Source organism: Catharus ustulatus, chromosome 2 (assembly GCF_009819885.2).
Source record: "Catharus ustulatus isolate bCatUst1 chromosome 2, bCatUst1.pri.v2, whole genome shotgun sequence".
NCBI lineage: Eukaryota > Metazoa > Chordata > Aves > Passeriformes > Turdidae > Catharus > Catharus ustulatus.
Window position 1 is genome coordinate 97,648,182 of NC_046222.1, and position 23,465 is coordinate 97,671,646.

General features: G+C 42.6%; 1 protein-coding gene across 2 annotated transcripts in view; it reads left to right on the forward strand.

Moving 5' to 3' along the window:
• Nucleotides 1-14,636: 14,636 nt before the first annotated feature.
• Nucleotides 14,637-23,465, forward strand: part of RASA3 (RAS p21 protein activator 3) — a 132,701-nt gene continuing 123,872 nt past the window's right edge. For both annotated transcript variants that reach the window (XM_033052479.1, XM_033052480.1), the window contains exon 1: nucleotides 14,637-14,894. In XM_033052479.1, coding sequence (XP_032908370.1) covers nucleotides 14,840-14,894 — 55 coding nt within the window. In that variant the 5' untranslated portion in view covers nucleotides 14,637-14,839. The remainder of the gene's footprint in view (nucleotides 14,895-23,465) is intronic.

Consider the following 23,465-nt stretch of genomic DNA (forward strand, 5'->3'; position numbering starts at 1 on the left):
TAATCTGAGATCAATTGAGTCATGGGAAAAATTTGTTCTCTGTAAGTACATTTCTTCACTGTATATTGTGGTGCTCTCTAACCTCTATTCTTGGCCCTTCATGCATATATGAAGTACACTGCTCTGTACACTGAACAAAAGAGAGTTCTGTATGAACAGTGGATGCTGAGGGTATTTCAGCTACACTGATATCAGCTCCCTGCTTTAAAAGAGCTACTGTTTAAATAGTCAGGCTTATAAACAGTAGTGAGCCTCTTGAGATTAATTCATACAGAAAGAAATGTATTTATTTCAATATTGTCAGTTTGGTTAGAAAAATACATCAAATTCAATTCTCTACCTCATCCTTAACTTTTTTCCACCTGCAAGTCAAATTAGGGGAACAATGGAAGGAAGGAAGGAAGGAAGATATTTTTACACAGTTAATGAAGCAGACCCAGTCTGGAAATAATGAAGAACTATTTCTTTGTATTAAAGCTAATTGTATTGTGGTACAATCTTCCTAAGGTAGCAACGCAGTTGAATCATTGCTGATGCTATTCACTGCTTATGGATTTTGAAGAGGGCGCAGTCCTGCATTCTACACTGCATTATTACTGATTTGGAGCAAATGACTAATCAAATCTCATTCACTTCTAAATTTGGTGAAAATCATTATGATACCCTAAATGGACACAAAAGCTATACATACATTTGCTGGATATTCTCAAAACATGTCTCTTCTACCTTATTGCTCTTCAGTAGCTTTCACAACACATTAAGAATGAATAGAAAGATGCTGTAGTCCTTTTGGGTAAGCACATTCTTTAATTAAATCCTTAAAAACATGCTGTTTATCAAACAGTTGTACCCACCCTTTTCTTGAGTTCTTCATACTTTGCTTTGTCCCATTTTAGCTGAAATAGCTGTTGCCACATGGTAGAATTGATGGGTAGGCTTGATGCATCTCTGCAAACTGGGGTCTTAAAAAAAAAAAAAAGAAAAAAGTGTGAGTAACACCAATCTGAGTGTCTTCTAAAGCAAAACTCTGGAGAATTGTGGTATGCTTGTAGCCAGTCACGTGAGGGTTGTCATGGCACTGCTGCTCAGAAAAGGAATGAATAGCTGGTGGTAGCATTTCAAACAATACATTTAACAAATAGAAAACAAGAACTGAATGTTATAACAAAGAGTATTTCATTCATACATTAAATAGGTTACCAGTTATACTTCACAAACCAGCCCTACTTCTCACTGGTGAAGGAAAGACAGTGGTGTAAGCCATTAATAAGATCCATGACTGGGGTGGGGTTGGAACCAGGCAATCTTCAAGGTCCCTTCCAACCCAAACCAATCTATGCTTCTACAAAATTCATACAAATATGTAAAGGATTACACAACAGGCTATATTTACTGAGTCTTGAATTGCATGGCACAGCTCAGTTATGCTCTGAACAAACCCACCGGTCTTTTGCTCTGCAATGCATTTTTAAAAACATTTAGTTCATTGATTAAAAATGCCTTTTTCAAAAGCCAGGGCAAATGTGCTCATACTGAAACCGTTCTGTGGTTTAATAGCCTTTTCACCTTTCTTTATCTGCTTAATATCTGACTGCTAAGAAAACCAGACAAAACAGACTTCCAAAAGCCATTTACCAAGCTGACTACCAGTTCTCATCCATGGCCACCTTGGCTTTCATTCTTCTTAGGAAATATTAGGCAGAAAAGTAAATGAGCAAAGATGTTTCCTCAGGCCGTCTCAAAAATAGAAAAGGTTCTTCTGCTCATTCAAGATCAGCTTGGTCTCCTCCAAAAATGACTTTGAGCTGACACAGATAATTTGAGGTTTCTCTCTTCATGGTATGGAGCACCCTGAAGCTGGGTCTGGAAGACTGCTGAAGAAGTTTGCTTTTGGTTCATGCATTTTCTTTATAAGGTCCTTAGTTTCTAAGGAGAAGACTTGAATTACAACTTGCAGTTGCCATGGGTCTTTTAAAACAGGTAGATTAATGCACATTGTATAAGAGTACTGGAAATAGGGAGGGAAGATTTGGCAGATAGTACCAAAATTCACAAATGAGAATTGGTCTGTTCAAGGATGAACCAGGTTCAAGAATGAATTCCATTTTACTACAAGGCAGCTTGTGCATGTTGATCTTATACAGTGTTTCATGTGGATGCAGCAGCACATCTATCACACAACTACCCAACACAGAATCAGGACCAGTGCTCTTTTTAATATGTATCTTGATTATCTGTTTCATTTCAGTTGTTGAAGTAAGGTTGATTATAGGCATTAGTGATTTTTATTACACTTGGTGTGAAATGGAGCTTAAACAGCTGAAGCAGACATATAATTAAAATCCTGATACCTACTAATTTTGAGCTGTAAAGGCAAATACTCTTATTTTCAGACAAATGATGGAAGGAAATGAAGAGTGGTTTTTTTCCCACTGTTTGTGTTCTTAATTTCTGGTTAATATAACAGAAAGATGTTGAGAATGTCAGTCACAATAATAAAGAGTACAGAATTTAAGTGCATTTTTTTCAAATACCTACATAAAATTGAACTGCACACCTAACACAATTATATTTTGCTCTTGAATACATAAAAGTCTTGGCAGGGCCTTGGGTCAGGGCAGGGTCTTTTAAATGTCATATGTTTAATTATCTGTTATGGATTGATCTGAAGGACATCATTATCCTTTTGGTGAGTTTGATGAAGCCCTTAAAATATAAGATAAACAGACTTATGGAAACATGGCCCAATAAGAAATTGAAATCACCTGGCATGGGTTCCCAGCTGCTTCTCAATTAAATTTTGTGAAGGGAAGTGGCTTTAAACTTCCTCCTTAGTTGCTCGCTTTCTTTCTACTCTCAGAAACCTTGCATGTGTGCATTCTAAACTGGGCTCTGCGGGAAATTGGTATTGCTGGGTTTTGTTTTATTTTGACATAAAGAAGGCAAAACTCAGCAATTTCAATGGTTGTCTTCATGTTGAGCTACCTAAGGTCCAGCAGCAGTTCCTTTCTATCAGAAGATGGTGATGGAAGACAGGGACAACAGGTCCTACCTCTACTTTTAAGTTTGCTTCTAAACTTAGAACTCCAATAGGAAGTTCTTTTGAATGGTGCTTCACTGCTTAATCAAAGCAGTCTTCTGAAGCATCCTTAAAAAGCTGCAGACTGAACTTGCATGAAATTTCTTAATAGCAAAAAGTACTTGCTAAAGAACAGATGAGAAATGATTAGATAATGAATGTAAGAATATTTTTATTTTTGCAAAAAAATGCATTTTTCACTATGTATTAGGACACGAATACATTTAGCTTTTGCACACAGCAGAGAGAATTATGTTTTCTGCAGCATAAGAGTAAGATAGTCAATACCAGCCTACTTTATTAACCTTGGAGAGTGCTCAGCTTCTCATTGGAGATCTCAGCATCATATGGCTCTCATGGGTTTCTGAGTTTGTTTTTTTAACCTCGCTTTTGTTTTGGTCTGATTTTTAAGCAAACCTCTTCACAAAAGATAAAGGACTGTAAGTCCTACAGGTGGTATTGCTGCTAGGAATTTGATTCTTGAGTTAATTCCCACTATGTTGAAAATTAGTGAGTTGTTGCCCTTTCCCATCCCCTTTGCCAGCAGAGGAGCTTGGGCTGACTCAGGAGCTGCTAGCTATAGCAGCTGCTCATGTTTACCGCCCAGTTACTGAATAAGTTTAAAAAATGCTTCTTCTGCCATTGCACACCCCATAGAGATCGTATGTTTGGAGGTACTGTTGCTCACCACGACCAGAAGTGCCTTTTTCATGTTTTTCATTTGCTGTGAACTTGGTATATACTAAGAAAATGCAAGATGGTGAACGTACATTTTCTAAGGTTTTAAAGCTTTTCTATGCGTATGAAGAGGAAAATATGTCCTGTTTTGTTGTTGACAGCTTTCCTGACTATTTTAAAGTTGTGGCAATTTCTTGGTTTATTCTATGAAGTGTTTTATGCTGACTGACTTTGAACATATGCACAGACTGAGCAACAGGATGGGAGCCACTTGTGGGTGTGTTTGAGGATCAAGCCCAGTCTGCCTTCATTCATTGCCTGTCCCTGGATATGCGTTTCAAGATGGTGAGAGAAGCCAAATTTTTGTTTGGTCAGTTCAGTACGTTACACGATAGGACTCCTCTGTGACTCTGACCCTGCAAGCACACCCCCTTATCAGATAACTCACAACCCAACTCAGTAGTTGAAGAGTCCATCTGTACTCAGGGGGTAAAAAAAGCAACTGGAAGCTGTGCTGGGATGAGTGGGATGAGCTCTGTCTCTGCATGCAGCATACCTAGGGGCTTCCATCTAGGAGCTGCCTGCAGTCACGCCCAGGGTGCCCTCGTGCATGAGTGTGAGCAAAGCATCCCCAGTATGGCACCAGTGCTGAGTGGGGCAGATGGAGGGGATGTGAGGGCTGTGCCCCCACTATAGCACAAAAGCAGATTGACCAGATGCTTCCTTTTATATTTGACGCCTTCTGGAAGTTTTGAGCAAGAATTAATTTTTGGCTGGGGAAAAATAAAGAGGTTGTTTCCCACTTATTGTCTGAGAAATTGAGAGAAGGGAAAGGGGGTGGGAAGAGAGGAAGAGGAAGGGAAAAACATTGCTAAAATCACACAGAGTTCTGTTTGTCTATATGTATTTATATCTACCTGCACTATTTAAAATCTTTTGGGCTATGTTTACTGAAATACACAATTTCCTTATCTCCAGAAAAATTGCCAAGAAGACTAGCACTGACAGCTGATGATCCTGAGTGGTTTTAATGTGGGAGGAGGACAGAGGGAGGGGACAGGGCAGGACATGACTGTTGAGCATTTGACTGAGCTCCTGCTCCTGAGGTCTGTTTGCTTGTGCAGCAGTCCTTAGCTTCCTGGGGAAGGATGGTCTTGCTGCATAGGTGAATGATACAGAGTAGAGTAATTTCACGAATACAAGCCGCAGCAATTTGACAAAAATTTTGGTGGAAACCCGGAAGTGCGGCTAATAGTCGGGGGCGGCTAATATGTGAATAATTTTCTGACATTTACAACCCCAGATGCGCCAGCCAGAGTGCCGAGCCAAGCACCTGCCAGTAAAAGCCGGCATTCCGCGATTGTTACAGTGTTACCGTGTTGCCCTGGCTCCCTGCAGGCAGCACGGGGGGCAGGGAGAGAGGCGGGAGAGCTCTCTTTCCTCCTCTGCCGCAGCCCAGGGGAGGAGGCGGGGGGGGGGGCGCCGCCATTGCCGCAGCTCCGGGAGCCGACGGGGGCCCTGCGCCGCCATTGCCGCGGCCCGGGGAGGGTGGGGTGCTTTGTCCGCGCCCGCCGCCGGCGGCCACGGGCGCGGGAAAGCTCCGTCCCCGCCCGCCGCCACTGCCGTAGGAGTGGGGGAAGCTCCGTCCCTGCCTGCCACCGCGGGGCAGCGCCGACCCGGGGTGACCGAGCCCAGTGGCAGCGGCGGCCGGCCCCGAGCGGCAGCACCGGGCTGGGCCACCTGGCCCCGTCAGCGGCCCCTAGCGGGCCGAGCCTGCACAGCCTTAGCTCAGCCAGTAAACCCCGCCCTCCTGCGGTTCTGTTACTAATTGCACGCGGGTCCTCGCTGTGAACGACAGAGCGGCTTATATTCGGGTCCGTCTTATCTATGGACAAAAACCGAAATATTTGCCAACACCCAGAGATGCGGCTTATACTCAGTGCGGCTTGTATTCGTGAATTTACTGTAGTTACAAACAGATAAGGCCAGAGCCCTGTCCCCCACCTTTGCCTGAGGAGGGGGGCACTTTCTGGATGTCAGCCTCCCTGTCCTGGTGCTGTTCACAGAGAAGGCATTGGGTGGGGTATGCTCTTGCTGCTGAACAGCTGATCTGTAGCAGAGGCCAGCATGTCTGGGGACAGAGTTCTGGATGAATTTTCCTGGCAGCCCCATAAGCTCCTAGGTGAAGGTCTGTGTTCAGCCATATGGCCCCATAAGTACAAATGTCACTGCAGCAGTGGCTGCAGAGAAGGTGTCAGACTTCTGCGCGTGCAGGCTCGAGGGTGTTGCTGATTCTTTGGCTGGCAGGTTTTTTACTTCTGGGTATTTTCTTTATGTCAGACCCTTGCCAAGCTTTACAGGAGTAAATCAGCCAACTTGTCTGTGTGAGGCATAGCTAAATTTACAGCTGGAATGAGGGCCACTTACCAACACAGGCAAAAGGACCATGTTGCTGTAAGAGAGGTGTCAGCTTCCTAAGAGCAGCACAGAGAAGGAAATTCAGGGGCCTGAAGCACAGCGACCTCCTAAGAACAGACAAAGCAGGATGATGCAACAAAGGCTTTCCACTGAAAGCAAGGGCAGACAGAAGCATTGTTCTGGATGCATGGGCTGTGGCCAGAGTTCCTGGAGGGAATGCTGTACACTGCAGTGGGACATGGTGCTGTTGCAGGCCTGGCCCTTCCCCTGCACAGGAGGCATTGGTAGTACATGCCCATATTAATTCTTGCTAATGTGTGGCTCAATGTTTAGATTTATTATATTGCTTTCAGGGCTGATATTAATTCTTATTGCTATAAACAGCTGGTTGTTTTATAATGACTTATTTTATAAACAAGTTAGTGGAGAAAAGGAGGAATTAATTAGAATTTTATTAGGTCCTGGGATGTGTATTCTTGTTTCTTTTTCCACTCCATCACATAGACCTGGATAACCTTCAAAAATAATTGCATTTTTAATTCTTTTTGTTTTTTTTTCTCCATTTTCCCTTTTTATTCTCTCTTCTTGACCTCAGAAATAACTGAAAGGTATTCAGAGAAAGGCACTGTTTCCATGAATGCAAGAGCCATCTAAACACTAACTGTGGGCTGACATTCTAAACATGTTGGGCATGCTTAAGGGTCTGTGTTTGATTTTAGTTAAGAAAAAAGGTCTAAATCTCTAAAATAGTGGCACCTGTGTCATTCTCCCTACTGGCCTGGGGAGACCTACCAATTGCAAAATTACCAATACAGTTAGTCCTGTCATCAGCCAGTGGGACACAATAAGCCAGGCCCCTGACAAGAACTGCTAGTCTTACCTGTGTGTCCTGCTACTGTTCAGCCTGTTCTGCATACAGGAGAGAGGAAGGACAATCCTGCAGTGCTGCCTTTGGATTTACCCTCTGGCTTACCTGGATTACTCACTCTGGTTTGCTGGCACAGAGGAAGCCAGGTAGGAGGTTCAGGCTCTCTGAAGAATACCACATACAAACTTCTTTTTTGAGTGAGAGCGAATGTCTTGAATGGGCAGGTTTTTGTTGTCCTTGAGAGTTTTTTGGGCCCCATAAAGCCAAAACCAGAGTGGTCAACCCCTTTGAATGAGGCTGGAAGACAATGTGAGGATGGTGCAGGGGGACCTGCAATCATGCCATTTCCAGCAGAGAGGCAAGCTAGCTATGCCAGCCTGAGGTGGAATTAACTGGTTGCATTAGTTTCAGACTAGATAACCTGCCTTCTGGTCAGACACAGGCAGATAATGTTATTCTCAATGGCAAATTAATTTCTGTTTGTCATGTTAAAGCTTCTCTGTGGATGCTTGCAAATATCCCTCTTTGACAAATCGAACTTCCCCAGTGGGTGCAAGAGGAATAAACTCCTGAGTGCAAGAAATATATTTTGCTTTTCCACATTTCTTCTTGTTCCGTGAGTGACCAGACCTTCCATCTGTGGAACTTAGTTGCATTATCACAGCTATTTCCAGCAGGTGGCAGATGATAATCATGCTGTAACCCAATCTGGGTACAAATGATGTGTTTTCTGGTCTGTTTATTCAGATATTGACTTATATTTACACATTATCTAGTGGTTATAAATGTTTCCGAAAGCAATAAACTAAGATTGCATAATTGGAGCCCATTGGTAGTTACCCATGATAATATGTAATTAAATACTTTGGTAGCAAGTGTGGTATGATTTTTATTTTTAAATTCAGCCTTGATTATTTTTTAATCTCCAATTTCCCTGGTCAGAGAAATTGCTTCTATTCAAAAAACCTCTAAATAACCATCTGGCTAATTGTGTTTCATGGTATAAGATTATCTTTGCTTGTCAATGGTGGGCTAGAGCTCTTCCATGTAGCTGTGCCTGGATAACTAACTGATGCTTCAAAGAATTATGTGTTGAGATATAGTGACAAACGGTGCTATATTGCCTTTCCTATGTAGCTTCTCACTGACAGAGTTGCTCTGCCTGAGTGGTACTACTGACTGAAGGAGGTTTTTTTCAGATTAGCAGTCCTTAATGAGGACCAGATTTTGCTCCTTTTGCTCTTGTTAGTAGTCAGTGACACACATGAGTAATCCCAGTGTGTTCAATGGGAGCTATTCACCACACAGAGAGAGGGTGGCATTTGCAAGTTGACCTTCCAGCATTGGTTTCAATGGGGTATTTGAGCAAATGGAAGACCACAGGACCTGACCCCTACTAAACGCGTGACTACATGGAAAAGTCTGCTCAAGGTTTACAGCAGCATGTGGGATAACTGTGTGCCCCTGCTTGTGGGGGAGTGGTGCTTCACAAAGTCAATGTAAACTTCACAGCATCTGTCTTGAGGGTCTTGCTTAAAGCACAAAACTGGAACCCATCTTGCAGAGAGGTGTTTGTTTTGTGTGTGTTTTGGCATGGATGTCCGTAATATAATCCCAAAGGCTTTCCTCTGGGTGGCTATACAATACTCTGGGATGGATAAGAGGGAGAAGATAGCGTAAAAACTCTCCTTGCAGTCCCCTCAAAAGAGATACTACTGGTGCTGCCAAGCTAAGGGGGGGGTTGAAATTTTACCTTGGAGGTAGAGAGTAAGCATGGAGTCTTATTTTGTCAAATTAATTCTCATAAAGAACAGAGAAGACCGCAAATGAGCTGATGACTTAAAAGCAAAAGAGATATGAAAATGATTATTATGGCTGCCAATATGCAATGACTTGTGAAATGTGGTTGTTTATATGCTTGTTTGCATAACCATATATTTATGGTTAGACAGAAGTATTCAATATTTTTAAAACACTAGCAAGCCCTATTGCTGTTCAGTTTTTCTTTCTCAATATTATTTGCTGTTTTCATCTAGCAGTTTCACAGAAGGCAAATATGGAAGATATGAGGATAGATGCATACCTTTTAAACTGCAGAAAAATTCACCATATTTCATTCTTGTACATAATCACTGGGGTTTTTAGTGTTTTGTTTTGGTTTTATTTTTGTTTTTCTGTAAGATCTTATTGCGGTTTTATTACATTATAATCTTTTATGGAAGGATAAAGGGATTTGTTCCTTAATAGGAAAGCAAAGTTTATAGGCTCAATTAAAGCAGATATGACCCAGAACACAATGCTTTTGCAAGTTTAACCACAAAGTATTTCATGTTGGTAAACTTCATTGAAATCCTGAACGTTCTGTGCTTGCTGCTGAAATTACTTGGATTTTAACATAGATATATATTTTAGGAGAAAGCTAGACCAACAGATTTTTAGAAGTGATGAACAAGAATTAAAAGAGAGATGGGGAAAAAAAGTTAAAAAGCATATACCATGAAAGTTAGTTGTATTGTCTTGGCTATTGTAACAACCAGTTCTTACTGGTCCCTTTTTCCTGTAATTAAAGCCATTTTTCTTTTCCCCCTTCTGGCCTCTTCCTGGCCCCGTGTTCCAGCAACAAGCAGCAAAAATGTGGGATTTTTTGAAAAGGCAACTAGTAAGAAAAACAGGTAGACATGCTTTACTTCCTGTACTCAGGGGTCACAGGGGAGATCTCTGCTTTCTTTAAATGTAGTAACTGCAATGCAATCCCCAGTTTTCCTGATTCTGATGCACAGATCTATTTTTATCCAGTGTTTGAGTGTGCCATACATGCATATGAACTGGTACATACACAGAGTTCAGTAACAGCCACTTCAGTAGTATCTGCTCTTTCCCACATTTCTCCTTCAATTAAACTTTGTCACTTCTGTATTATTGTGATATCTGTGCTTTCTTGTCGCTGTTGCTAACATTTTGCTAATTGGAGGTTTCTTCTTGTCATCATTCTCTTCTTTTTGTTCTTTTATTTAATGTAATGGCCAGAGTGTTTTTCTGCCAGACTAATCATGCGAGCAATTTCACTACTGTTTCATCATTCCTCTGTAGCTACATCAGATGCGAACTCTTAGCCTGGGGAGATGCAGGTAATCACAGACTCAGTCCTAATTTCCTGCTTGCATAGTATATTTCTGCCATATCTCACTATGCATGGAGACTGAAGGAAGGACTGCAGCCTTTTCCTGACCAGTTGGTTGGTTCTAAGACTTCAGGAACAAAAAATACCCAGCTACCACAGGCTTCCTGTGAGAGGTATCACTGCAAGGTCTGAATTTACCACACAGACAGGGAATAGGATGCAGAGGCTCTAACAAAGACTCCTTTGCTTCTCCACTCACTTTATCATGGATAAATGTTTATTGGGTCACCCTAGTCAGCATAAATGTCATATCATGAAGCATCCCTACATGGATAGTAGCTGCCTTTGGGCCTGGTTCAGATATTACTATCTAAAACTGTCTATGTCTTCCTAGAATTCAATTACAATAGCTCAGTCATCAGATCATAATCTTGCTTTTTATAACCGTGATATTTCCTTAGATTTGTCTTAAATATGTTGTTCCTTTACATAAATATAGGTAGCAGCTTTGTGCTACCCTGGGGATAGAAGGCTCATATTTTGTTAGTTTTTTGCATAATGCAAAAGGAGATTAGAGAACTTCTTATATTCTGTTTCCTCCCAAGAGAAAGCTATCATGTAGATCAAGAGAGGAAATGATTTCCTTGCTTGGCACAAATGAGTCACAGAAAATGACCTTCTTTGTAGTCTAATTTAGATTCAAGAATCCTCTGAAGAGCTGATAATATAAACCCATATGGCTTGGATGAAGAAAGTTGGGATAGACATTGTCACTAAAAGACTCATCCACATCTTAAAAAGCAGTATTTCACTTTGCCTAGATTTTTTTGATCAGGCTGCTGCAGCTGCACACCTCATGTTGCCTGCACATGTTATGTGTAATATGCACATGCATATGTGATGCTGCTGCTGAGGTTTCATTTCAACAATGGAGAAATTGAAAAAGCCACACACTCTTTGGTTGTTTTTTATACTGTTTAACATCTTTAAAAATACATATTCATGAGAATTTTGAAACAGTGCTTGCATTTACGTTGTTGGACTGTATAACATTTGGAGACAAGTTCATTATAGAGGAAGCAACAAGCTTTCAGCTGTATGTCAAGAAAACAAGATCCGACAGAAAATAAACTAGCACACTGATACACAAAAGCACTGATAAAGAGTTTCAGCAGAAAAGATCTGATGTGAAAACAGAAACATAGCTGGAGAGCTTGCAGAGAGCTGCAAGCAACCATTTGTGGACTTTCATGTGAGGAATATTAATTTGTTCCAAGTCTAAGAAGGTGCCAGCTTTTTTTCCCTATTTTTTCTTGCTATACATTGTTTTTTTTTTATTTACTAATTTTTTGTGTGTTTTGATGGTTTTAAATGCTGGTCTGTTCCACTTGTTGGTAATTGATTCTGCAGGCATCTTGGTAGTTTCTGTAATGCTTAAGTGTGGAAGTTGGTCATGCTTACTACATTTCACAGCAAAGGCTGCATTTATGGTTAAATTTTGCCATAGTTTTCCTGGACATATCTGCGCTCTTGGCAAAGCTAGACCTTCCTGAAAAACAGCCTGGAAGTGTCACCACAGGCAGGTATTCATTCCTAAAACTGCCCAGCATGCCACTGTGCCCTAACCACACTTTTGGACAGAGATGCTTTCTGATCAGTTTTCTTATGATAGTGGAAAAGAATTTCCAAGTATCATGGTTTATAGGTCTCTTGTTTTTCACAATATACAAATGGGAGTTGTGACAGTGTATTTTTTTTTTTCCCCACAAATGTGTTACACCACACACCCTTGTGAGACCATTATTAGCACAGGGAGAGGTTGCAAGCAGCACCTGAGGTTAGGGTGTGGGAGAAAACCAGCACCTTAAATTTACAAGGTGATTTTATGCTGGGTCAAATGACATTAGGTTTGAGGTGGTGGGCTTTGACTGCAAATTTGGATGCACATAAAGGGATGGAGAATTTATATATAGCTTTATTTTTGTGAACATACAAGGCCTGGTATTGTAGGTAGACATATTCTTTCATTTCCTCGGCATAAAGCATATAGATAGAAGTGCCATGACTGTCTGAAAAGAATACAACAGCAAATTGGGAAGGATAGTCTGTTCAGTACATGCTGAGAGAACAACCCTTAGAGCAGCAAGTCTGGAAGAGAATTGAAAAATGGATTTAAAAAAAAATTACTATTTTGGGGTCAACTTTCTGCAGATAAGAAAAGCTTCCAATGGAGAAACGAGGCCAGTGGAAGTCCTTATGTAGCAAAGGAAAACACAGAAGTAAAATATTTTATTCAAGATGTCCCTAATATTTAGAGCATGGAAGCAGGTTTCTCCCTGATGCTGTTGAGAAAGATTTGTAAGATCCTAAGCACAGAATATATTTACCTTTGCTTATAGCTAAACATTATCCACTGGTTATAGCTGGAATTCTTTGTTGTGCCTGTGTACAGCATTGTGTGTAACAGTTGCTTGCCATTTTTCTTCAGTGAGATAGCCCAATGGGCTTGTATTTATTTTGTACCAATATGTTCAAGGAATGTGCATGTGTGGTGAAAGAGCAAAAGCAACAGACTTTGTGTATTCCTTTTTATATCTGAGCATGTATAGAGTGTTAAAACAGACGCATATACTCCCAAATTGTTTGTTTGTCACATCCAGCATGTGAGAAGCAACATCAGGTTAGCTGATCTAAGACAATGTCCTTAAAATGTGAGCTCTCTGATCAGCATTCTTGTAGTTTCTGTTCAGACTGCTGCTTATCTTGCCCCTTGTCCAGCTGGAAGGTGAGACAAAAGTTGGGGAATCAGAAGTATTGTGACAATTGAAATTTGGGTTATGGTACAGGAAATGTTAAAGGCTATTAGGGCAGAGAGCACTGAAGGTATCCTGGGGGATGTGAAGGACCACCAAGCAGAGGAGCTGAAGTGAGTGAGTTTTATGAAAGAAAAGATGGCACATGGTGGAATGGGTATAATGGGGTTACAGAGGACATTGGGCATATCATAGCGAGGAAGAAAGAATTAAGGCGTGGCTGTTGGTAAATGGAAGCCTGTACTTTATAAAATCTCTTTGGAGTCCTGTACTGAAAAAGTATTTTTATCAAATTACATATGTCACTTGACTATGCAGACAAAGAAGACACAGTAGGTCAGGCAACTCCTTAAGATAACTCACTGCTTCCTTTTTTGGCTGTGAGCTTGCCAGTTTCCTTCAGTTAGGCCCATACCTGTGTGGGAAAACTCGGGTTTTCCTCAGGCTTTCCTACAAGCTGACTTCCTCTGCTATTGTAGCTCCTTTCCAACTTTTTGTTTGCTCTTCTATATTTCAATACCTCCCTTTTTTTTTTTTTTTTTTTTTTTTTTGTAATAAAGGGCATTTATTATATGTTGTACCTTCCGTGATTCAAGCAATGATGGATTGCTCAATTGTTATCATCAGGTTTGCATGCCCCTCTTTGGTACAGACTTCATACTGCATGTGACTGATTTGCCTTCTGGTTTCTTGCTATTTTTCATTACTAGATTTTAACATATGTATAGATTGTCCTCAGTGAGTTTGCCTTTCTTTCACTCCTGAAATTAGAGTTAGAACAGGAAAGTATTTAATTGTATTATGGTTTTTTGTTTGCAGGCTTGAGAAAGGGCATTTTGTTGTGCTTATTGGACATGCTGGACTGTGATGTACCTGGGGTGTTCTGCATAGGGATGTTGCAAGCCTCTTTAGAGGGATTGTAACTGCACCAAAGGTGTTTTGGTTTTTTAGTTTTTGAAATAATGTAATCTGTAATCTCCACTGAACTCTGTGCTCTGCTTTTGCCAGACCTTTAGGGAAGGCGTATTTCAATTACTGACTTTACAAGACCCAAGGTTTGGCACTGAACACTGACACAGGTCCTATTTCTTGCTGTTTAATGTGTAATCATGCAAGTCTGAAATCTGAATTCCCTGCTCTCCCCGTGCAATCAGGTAGAGCCAGCTTTGCCGCTGATCAAATGGAGCCAGGAGACAGACTGGCCTGCTCCCAGCGCCCAAACGGGTTTGTTTATTTAATACAGGACTTCTTTTCCTCACTAATGAATGGCTTTCAACCTGGGGCATCGCTAGAGCCCTCTCTTTATGGCTGTGTGGGAAAGAGGACTCGCACATCCCTCCTCCCTCTCTCTCGCCATGACGCCAACGCCTGCTCCTGGCGGCTCTCCGGGCCGGCACTGGAGCGGGGCCACGGAGTTAGTCAGCCCTCGGCCTGGCCGCGCTGCCCGCTGGGGTCCCGGCGGGGCCGGGAGCGGCGGCGGGCCCGGCCGGGCTGCGGGGGGCGGCCGCGCTCCAGCTGTTGCCGCGCTCCGCGCTCCCCCCGCGCGCTCCCCCGCCCCGCCGGGCAGCGGGCCAATGAGCGCGGCGGCCGCCGCCCCGCCGGCCAATGAGGGGGCGGCGGCGGGGCGGGCGCTGCCGGCCCGCGGGGGGAGAGGCGGGCGCTGCGCTCCGCTGGGCTGCGCGGCCGCTCTGTCCCTCGCTCGCTCCAGCCCCGTGCCGGTGCGTCCCGAGCTGTCCGGCCGTGCTCCCTCCTTCCCATCTGGCGGAGCATCTCGCCTGCCTCCTTCTGCCCGGTCCCCGCGCCTCCGCGGCGGCGGGGCTCCAGCACTGCTGAGCGTCAGGCGCAGCGGCGGCAGCACCACCATGGCGGTGGAGGAAGAGGGGCTGCGGGTCTTCCAGAGCGTCAGGATTAAAATCGGTGAGCGCGCGGGGCAGCGGGCAGGGAGCCCCCGCTGCGGCGGAGGTGCCGAGCGCCCCTTCGCGCTACCCTGCGCTCTGCGTCCCGCCGGGGGCGGCGGGGCGGGCGGTGCCCCGGCCGGGGGGGCTCCGCGGGGGCTCCGCGGGCCGTGCTCGGTGCCCGGGAGGCGGCCGGTGCCGCGGGGACGGGCGGGCAGCGCGCTGCGTCCGGCGGGCGAGCGGCGCCGGTGGGAGTCCGGGCGGCGCAGGATATGCGCCTGATTCCGCGGGTTCTGTTTAGTTTTTGTTAGGGTGGTTTTTTTTCTTTTCTTTTTCTCATTTTTGTCGCTAATCTACGCTCTAAAAGTTCGGAGGCGGTCACTGAGCCTCAGCGCTGTGTGTCACTGGCAGAGCTGGTGTGAAGCCGGCCCAAAAGCGGCCGTGTGCATGCAGGAGCCGCTGTCTGAGCCCCTTCCCTCGGCAGGGGGACAGGCAGGGGCTGCTGTCGCTTCCTCCGACTCGCGCTTTTGGAGATTCGCTCTTCTTGCCGTTGAGCGAGTTCCAAACCACATTATTAGAAAGTAAGCGACAGATGTCAGCGAGCGGATTAAACTCTCCCTGGTCGAGTTCTGAGTGTGCCGGCTGGGAGGGAAATCCCTCGTTTCCGTAAGACAATCGGTCCCACATGCCGAGGGAGCGGTTCTCGTCCCCGGGATGGGGCGCGGGGGCTGCGAGCTGCACGGGAAGCGGCGAAGTTCAGCGCCGGGCTCACAGCGGTGGGTACCGAGGGCGTGTGCCTTCCTAATAAAGCTCTTGAAAAATCTTCCTTTGCGTTTCCCTGCGTTCGGAAGCAAATTTGCAGCCACCAATTGGCGTGTTAGATAAAACTGAAACGTGAGATTACGTAGAAAATCTCATTATTGATCAGTGGCGTTAGCATTTCAAAGAGACCATTGCTAGTATCGTTTCCTCGTTAATTGTCAACAGGTAGTTTAGTGATAGCAGTTTTTAAGAGTTAGAATTTTATCATAAAAACTAAAAATAATATGTTCATTTTATGTTCTCATATACATCCATAAAAGAGATTCAGTAAGACTAGAGTATGGTCGGAGACTTGTTGTCTGTCTCTTTTCAGAGAGGGGAGGGGAAAAAAAAAGGTCTTTTCACAAGGGAGAAATCCGGACGCACCATGTGAGTGATATTGCAAGTTGTTTCTATCTGGCGGTTTTTAGTAAAAGGGCTAACATATCTCGCGTAGAGGATGATGATTTGTGGCTGAGGTGTTCGTGTTTAGTTTTTTTTGAGAAGAAAACAGTTATGATCTTATACCTGAATGGTTGAAGTCACGAGAGTGTGGGAATTTCTTTGAGTTGTTGAGGAGATTGATGACAATAACAGCAGCAAAAGTCTTGAGAAGAATCTCATTATGTCGCGGGCTAAAGTTAATCCTGCTGCTGACTTCAGCTATCGGAGCGGAACCCCTGTCAGAGCTGAGCTCCTGATTACTGCAGAGCTGCAGCGAGGATCCCCGCTGGTGTTTAGGCTGGATAGCGAGAGGCAGACCGCAGCATCCCGGTCGCGGCGGCGCTTGGCTGGAGCGGAAGGTGCTTCCCGCAGGATGGCGAGCACAATGCCCGGCGCTGCGCCGCCGCTGCCCGGCAGGGGGCGCGGCCGAGCGCTTCCGCCTGCCCGCGGTCGGGGACGCGGCTTTGTGCCACTCGTGCTCACAAGTCACACTCCTCTCTGGAGCTGGCTGTCCCCTGGGAAACTTGCAGAAAAATAGGAAGTGGCGGGGTTGCTTTGATGGGTTGAGGAAGTATTCCTAATCAGATTGGCCTCGTTAAGCAATCCTAATCTTCTAGAATTTGTATATGGGGCTTGTAGGCTCCCTACAGAAAGTCCTGTGGCTGGATCTGAAGGGAGGTCACAGACTCACCGAGTTGTTAGGGTTGGAAGGGATCTGTGGATATCATCTACTGCAAACCCCCTGCCAAGGCAGGGTATCTAGCATGGGTTATACAGGAAAGTGTCCAAGTGGGGTTTGAATGTCTCCAGAGAGGGAGACTCCATGACATTTCTGGGCAACGTGTTCCAGTGCTCTGCCACCCTCAGTGTAAAGAAGTTCTTCCTCATGTTGAAGTGGAACTTACTGTTTCTATTTATGGCCTTTGCTCCTCATCCTGTTGCTGGGCACCACTGAAAAGATGATGAGCATTGGAATGACACTACTTTTTTCAGCTATTCCCTATTGTACATTTCTTTTAGCTGTTCCCATTCATGGATATTTTGGTTTTCTCTCTTTTCTAGTGTCAGGAGGCTTTGAATCTTTCAATGGGTTAAGAGAAAAGTTATTTTAGGGCAAAAAGATAAGTAATTTTCTGTGTTGCTTTGATTTATTATGCTATGGAAATGGTCAGTTCTGTTCTTTGGGAGCTTGTTTCATAGCCAAGCTCTGACTGATCTCTGCCTTTCAGATATTCTGTGCTTGATCTGATAAGATGTTTCCTTCTCTGCAGCATGTCTGCTGGCAAATGATGAATGGGGACACTGATATACCGGTGTGCCTAAGAATAAATTGGATGAAATGTAGGATTGATGCATTGGGGAATCAGTGCAAACAGAGTGGACACCCATGTTGGCATGCCTCTCTCGATGGGAAGGCTGATGCAACTGGGAGGCTTCTGGCTGTGTAAAACATCTGTAGCCTAGAGATGTTTGAATGCTCTAATGTAGTGTACTGCTGTGGCTGGCTTGTCCTGTATTTCCAAGAAGCTGCAGGTAACTGAAGGCATTTTCTTCTGCTCATATATCTTGTTCTTTTGGGTCCGATGGGCTGCATGGAATCAGCCGTATTTAGCTAAGTGGGTAATTCCATCCTGGATCTCCTAAGTGCTTCCATGTCCTGGGGAGTGTCTCGTTTTTTGAAAATGTTGAAAAGTTAAGCTTTGTAGGAAGCTGTGTTTGCTTCACTCAGTTGAACTGACAGTGAGGTGGCACCTCCCAAAGATGTCTCGTTGAGATGCTGAAGTTGTGGAGCAGCAATGTGAACTGTCAGAGTGGGTACCTACCAGTGTTAAGAGGAGTTGTTACTGTGCTACCTCTTGTGCAGTTTCTTTGGTGGTTAGTTGATTTGAAAGAAGTTAATGCCTGGCAGTTTCTGCTTGTGTTGCAAGGAAATGTACAGTAGAAAGAAAAAAGTAGTACTTGTGTTAATGAGTGTGCTGTTCAGATGTCTAGTTGAAATTGATTTATTTTGGCATCCCATAACTGAAACCGTTGTGCTTATGTCTCTTTTTTCCTTAATTGAAAATTATTTTTACCGGAATCCCTTATACATAAACAAAACAATGTGTCATGTAAGACTAAACAAACACTTCCTATAAGATTGCCACTTTGAGGAAGTGTGCAGTGCTGATATTTCCATGAGTCAGTGTTTCAAAACCTGAAAGGAAACAACATAAGGCTGTATGGCTGATGATTGGCTGGAAAAACTACAAAGAGAGTCCTTCTGCTTGACAACATGACTTTTGTTGTACTGTTAATATTTAATAAATATACTGTACTTAATTGCTACTTTTTTCTCCTTAAATGGCATAAACTATTAAATTTTCCGTTGAAAAAATAAAAGCTCATGTTTAGTGTTTCTGCTGTTGAAAACTGTAATGCTGGCTAGCAGAGAACCTGCTGCCAGATTTTACTTTGTGAAATTGTTTATACTTGAAAAATCTAAAGAAACAGCTCATTTGTGAATTTTCACTTTAGCAAGCTTTTCATGTCCCTGAAATCTAGTACTGTTATGCTTAGGGGCATATGGCTCTACTTTAAAATACTTTTTTTAGCAGTAGTAGAGCTTGTTATAGTTCTGTCTGATAGTTTGAAAGTAGCAATTGGGGCAGGAGGATATTGCACACTGAGAGTTTATGGGGGCTGTAATATAATGAGGAGGACCCTTTGCTCATCGTTCTTTTGAGCTTTTGACAGATAATCCACTTGAGCACTGTGAGCCTTGTTGCCATTTAAGTCATTAATGAACTTCTAAAACTTTCTTTTATCATCTTTCAAAAGGGCTGTTTTGTGGTTACAGGGTGTTGAGGTCTTAGTCTAAAATGTGGGAATTCCAGCAGCATAAGCTATCCTTAGCAGTAAGTGTGATCAGAATCGTGAAGTTGCCTCCTACCTGATGTAGGTTAATGCTTCACACACAGCTTACCCTGTTCTAAACTCACCCCATTTTCTAGGAACTGTAAGACCTTGTTTATGTCCAGTTGACAAAATGAGGATGGTTGGTCCATAGATGTGCCATCTCTTTGCCACTTCATTCTTAGTGTGCCTTCTTTACTAATTCATACACAGCTGTGCAGTTTAAGACACTGTGAAAACAGTTAAACTTTGTGAAACTGAGAGTCTTGGGTGAAGTCAGGGAGGGTATTTAGTTAAGTGCTGGTTTACTGGTGTTTAAGCAGGTTGATTCCAAGAGAAGGTATTTAAAGGCTTCCATCATTGCACTTGGTACAGAGTAAAGGTTTGAGAGAGGTCTCTGCATTTCCCAGGCTAAGAAGAAACTCATCTTGTCCCTGACAAATTTAAGGTCTCCCTTAAGTCTAATAATACTAAGGTTGTTCAGGGAAATCCATTTTGTCTTGAGAAGATGTCTCTTTTAATGTTGTCTTCTGGGATTTAGTGCCTTAAGTGGTTACTTGTAGAAGTAATTACGACTAAATATGTTCATTGCATAATACTGTAAAAGGATTTATTCCCATTTAAATGGGGCAAAAGGTTGTGGAATAGATATTTTTAGAGTGAGAGATTTTTTCCTAGGTACCTTTTTCTCTGTCTCAGTATATATATATGTATATGTATATGGAAAATTAATATTTAGGAAGTGTGAAATGTTTCTTATAAAGATAACAATGTTTTTTTCCGGTGTTTCTAAGTTAGAGGACCAAGAAGTAAAGAAAGGAAGAAGAGCTATTTGCATCTCACCCTGATTATATTCAAGACTTCTCAAGATCTTTTATTCACATTAAAAAGTTAACAAGTACAGCTTAAACTGATGTTGCATAGGTAAAATAAAGTGGTAACTTTACGTTCTTATTGATTTACTGTAGCAATGCTAACTAAGGCTTGAGTCTCACAGGCCATGGAAGGTGCAGAATAAATTATGCAGATTTGTCACTGCTGGTTCAGTATTTGAACTTGCTAGATTTGTTGGTAGTTATGTTCTGACCAGCTTGTGTTCAGTGTGCTGAATGGAAAACTTCTGGGACCAGTGCTGTTTTGAGAGGCAGAGTTCCATGGCTGTTTATGGACTGTCAAAAACAGCGGTGGCTGGAGCAAAAATGGAGACTACATTTTCTGCAAGTTAGATGAGGAAACAGAGGTAGCAATGAAAAATGCTGCAGTAAATGTAGTTTTGGAGAAGATGCCAGCCTGATATCAAATTCCATAGCCTTACTTTCTTTTAAGTAGAGAAGGATTCATATATGAGTGGAAGCCCACGTGTTTTGGTTTTTAGAGTGTGTAGAGGTAAATTCACAGGAGTGAATCTGTTAAACAGACCTGCTCAGGGCCTCTGATGTCAATAAGCAAACTTGTTAGGTTTTTTGGTCCTCATCTGGAATTGGTACATTTGAAAAAACTGTTATTCAATCTGTCTCATGAGAAGTAAGTATTTTCTTGTTTCTTCATGGAAGTGATTGCCTGGTGATCAGAGTACCAAATACTCTTTCATAAGGATATATAAGTGCTGGATATCTTTCTCAGTTTTCCAGAAAATGCTTTTGAGAACTTAATTGCCTTGAATTACTCTTCAGACTGCTGAATGTTTTTAATTTTTTTTATTTTTTATTCTTTCACTGTCATTGGTTAAAACAGATTTTTAGTTCTGACATTACTGAGTTAGTTGGATGTCAGTATTAGCTTCTTTTGCTCTGTTTTTATGTGTCTTTTCTGCCTGATGCTGCTCTTTATGTTTTGCATATTGCTTCGATTCTGTTTGATAGCTGCAGTCCAAAGCATGAAATCATGATAAACTCACTCAAATTAGTACTTTGATGCTGATGAGAAGGCAGGTCTTGTCTTTACCCTTCCCTACTCATCTTGCTCCCAGCCACAAAGTGCTCTTTGCATGCCTGTTGTTGACTGATGCTCCTCTGCTCACAGAAAAGAAAATCCAGTTCATTTTGTAGAGCAGAACCAAAGAGTGCAAATTAATGTTCTTTTCAGGTTGAGTTTTCTTCCATTTTAGTGAGCTATGCACTCCAGTGGTTGTCAGAGATGTTTCCAAGAGCTTGACTGGGCGTGTGTGGGAAATCAGAGGGGACAGGAGGTGCATCCCTTGCTTTCGTGTCTGGGTACTGGCAGCATCATGACATTGCCTGACTCTTTCTGTGCTCTTCAGTTCACACCCTTTCCTTATTATAGACTTTCTTGGTGGTGCTGTATTTGTTACCTGCCTGTACCTACCAGCTTGGTCATCTGCTCTGGAGAACAAATGTTAAAGCTCCAATGAGAACGGCAAGAGGATTATCTGACAAACTGATGTATCTGTATCTCTGACCTTCCGCTTGAGAGCTATTTGAATCTCACACTCCATTCAGGAGCCTTAGCTGTTTATGAAAGTTTGGGTGTTTTAGTGGTATTAGTTAATAGTCACACATGCTGCCCCATTTCTCCATCATGCACTTGTCTTTTAAAGGGGGCACCTAATGTTGATTATCAAATTTATGCTTAACAGAACTCCTTCTCCCCTTTGCCCTGCATCAAAGAAAGATTTCTACTTATGCAGTTATGTTGTCAAACACTGGTATCATATTAAGTCATTTGGTTTCACTGAACTCCCACGTTACACTGATGCACTGATGTCCCTTCCATTTAAGGAAGACCTCATGTAAAAACTGGACAGAGTTGCCTACACCAAGATTAGAAAATACAATTGAAAAACCTTATCAAAAATACCTTTGATAGTATTAATCAGGTTAAATTCCCCTCTATTCTTTCTCACTGACTGATGTCCATTACAGGAGTATAAATTAGGAATAATTCTGTTAGAGCCAGTAATTGCACTTCTAAGATAGTTGAATTAAGTATCTCATGTAGCAATTTTTTTTTCTTGGAGGAGGTTGTGGGGAAAGGATGAGGTAAAATCCACTTTGGGTTGTTGAGGAGTACTTAATACCTCATGTTGATATAATTCACTTTGCAAACGGATGTGTTTGGAGAATAAATCTCACAGCTAGATCTTGTGAGAACAAGAAGCCTAGAATAAAATCAGAGGCTTGTAGACTTGGCTGCATACTGTAAAATGTGTAAATATCAGACAGTTGCATTGCTCCTGTTTATCTGACCAACAACTGTTCAGCCACATATGTCAAAGAAAAATTAATGTGTGTGTGCCAGTGGACTGTTAAAGCTTCTGGGGAGCAAGTCACCTAAGGCTTATATTAATAGTCAAAACATGCTTTAGTAAGTCTTAATGCTGTGCTTTTAAATTTTCTAGTACCGACATTTATGTATTTTGTGGTTACACCAAGGAAAAGCTCAAACTTGGAGTTAATAACAGGTTATATGTTATTAAACTGAAAAGCTGATTGTGATCTTGCCCATTATAGCCTTCTGATTTTACTGACATTTGCTAAACCTTATGAAGTGTCTGTTTTTTAGCAGTGTCTGATTTCTTCAGGGTAGTGGACTGGTGACTGAATTTAGGATCCAAATAAAAGCTTTGTTTTGGAGTAAAAACAAAACAAACCTAACTTCCTTCCTCTCCCATCCTAACCTCTACCAAAGGGAAGGGAACTTCCCTGAAACTTCGCATGTTGTTTTCCTCCTATAGAAGACTTTCTGGGTGAAAGTTTTGCAAAATGAGATGTGAAGCTTCAAAATTATGAAGAGCTGGAATATTTTCCCCCTGTTTTCCTTTCTCAAATTTTAATGGATCATTGCCAACTGTAAAACACTTCATATATTCAGTGGAAAGTTTGAGGTCTTTGAGGTTTGTTTGGTTTTTTTTAATCCCTTTTCTGCCTGAAAGGGAGAAAATATTGTGTATCTAGATTTTTGAAGTCTGTTGAGGAAAGAACACAAATGTCGAAGACTTCTGAGGCTTCTGATTAACGTTTCTGCTGCTCAGTTTTCATTCCACACCTCTGAAGTATTATCCTTTTTTCCTACTTCGCTAGAGGCTTGTGCATTTGCCTGTTATTACCTCTCAGGGAGCACTGTGGCAGAATGAAGGTCCCTTCATTAGCCCAGCAGCTGGATCTTGCTGTTCCCTGTTGCTGGGGTGTGGAGCTGTGGCTGTGTCGCCATTGACTGAAATGGGTCAGTGTGATGTGATGGTAAGAGGGTTTCACTTATTTAAGAATGACTGGTAGGTTTGAACAGATAGCATTTGTTGCAGTGTTTAATTTGCATAAATATGAATGTACTTTCATACACTTCTAGTAGGTGGATGAACATTAGATGAAGTGTCTCAATTCTTCCATGTGCAATGAATGAAAAGTCTTGAAGCTGGGAAGAACACCTATTTCTGTGATGAGGGGAGGAGGTGGGGGACAGATCTGTCTTCCATAAGATGCATGCTTAAGCTTTC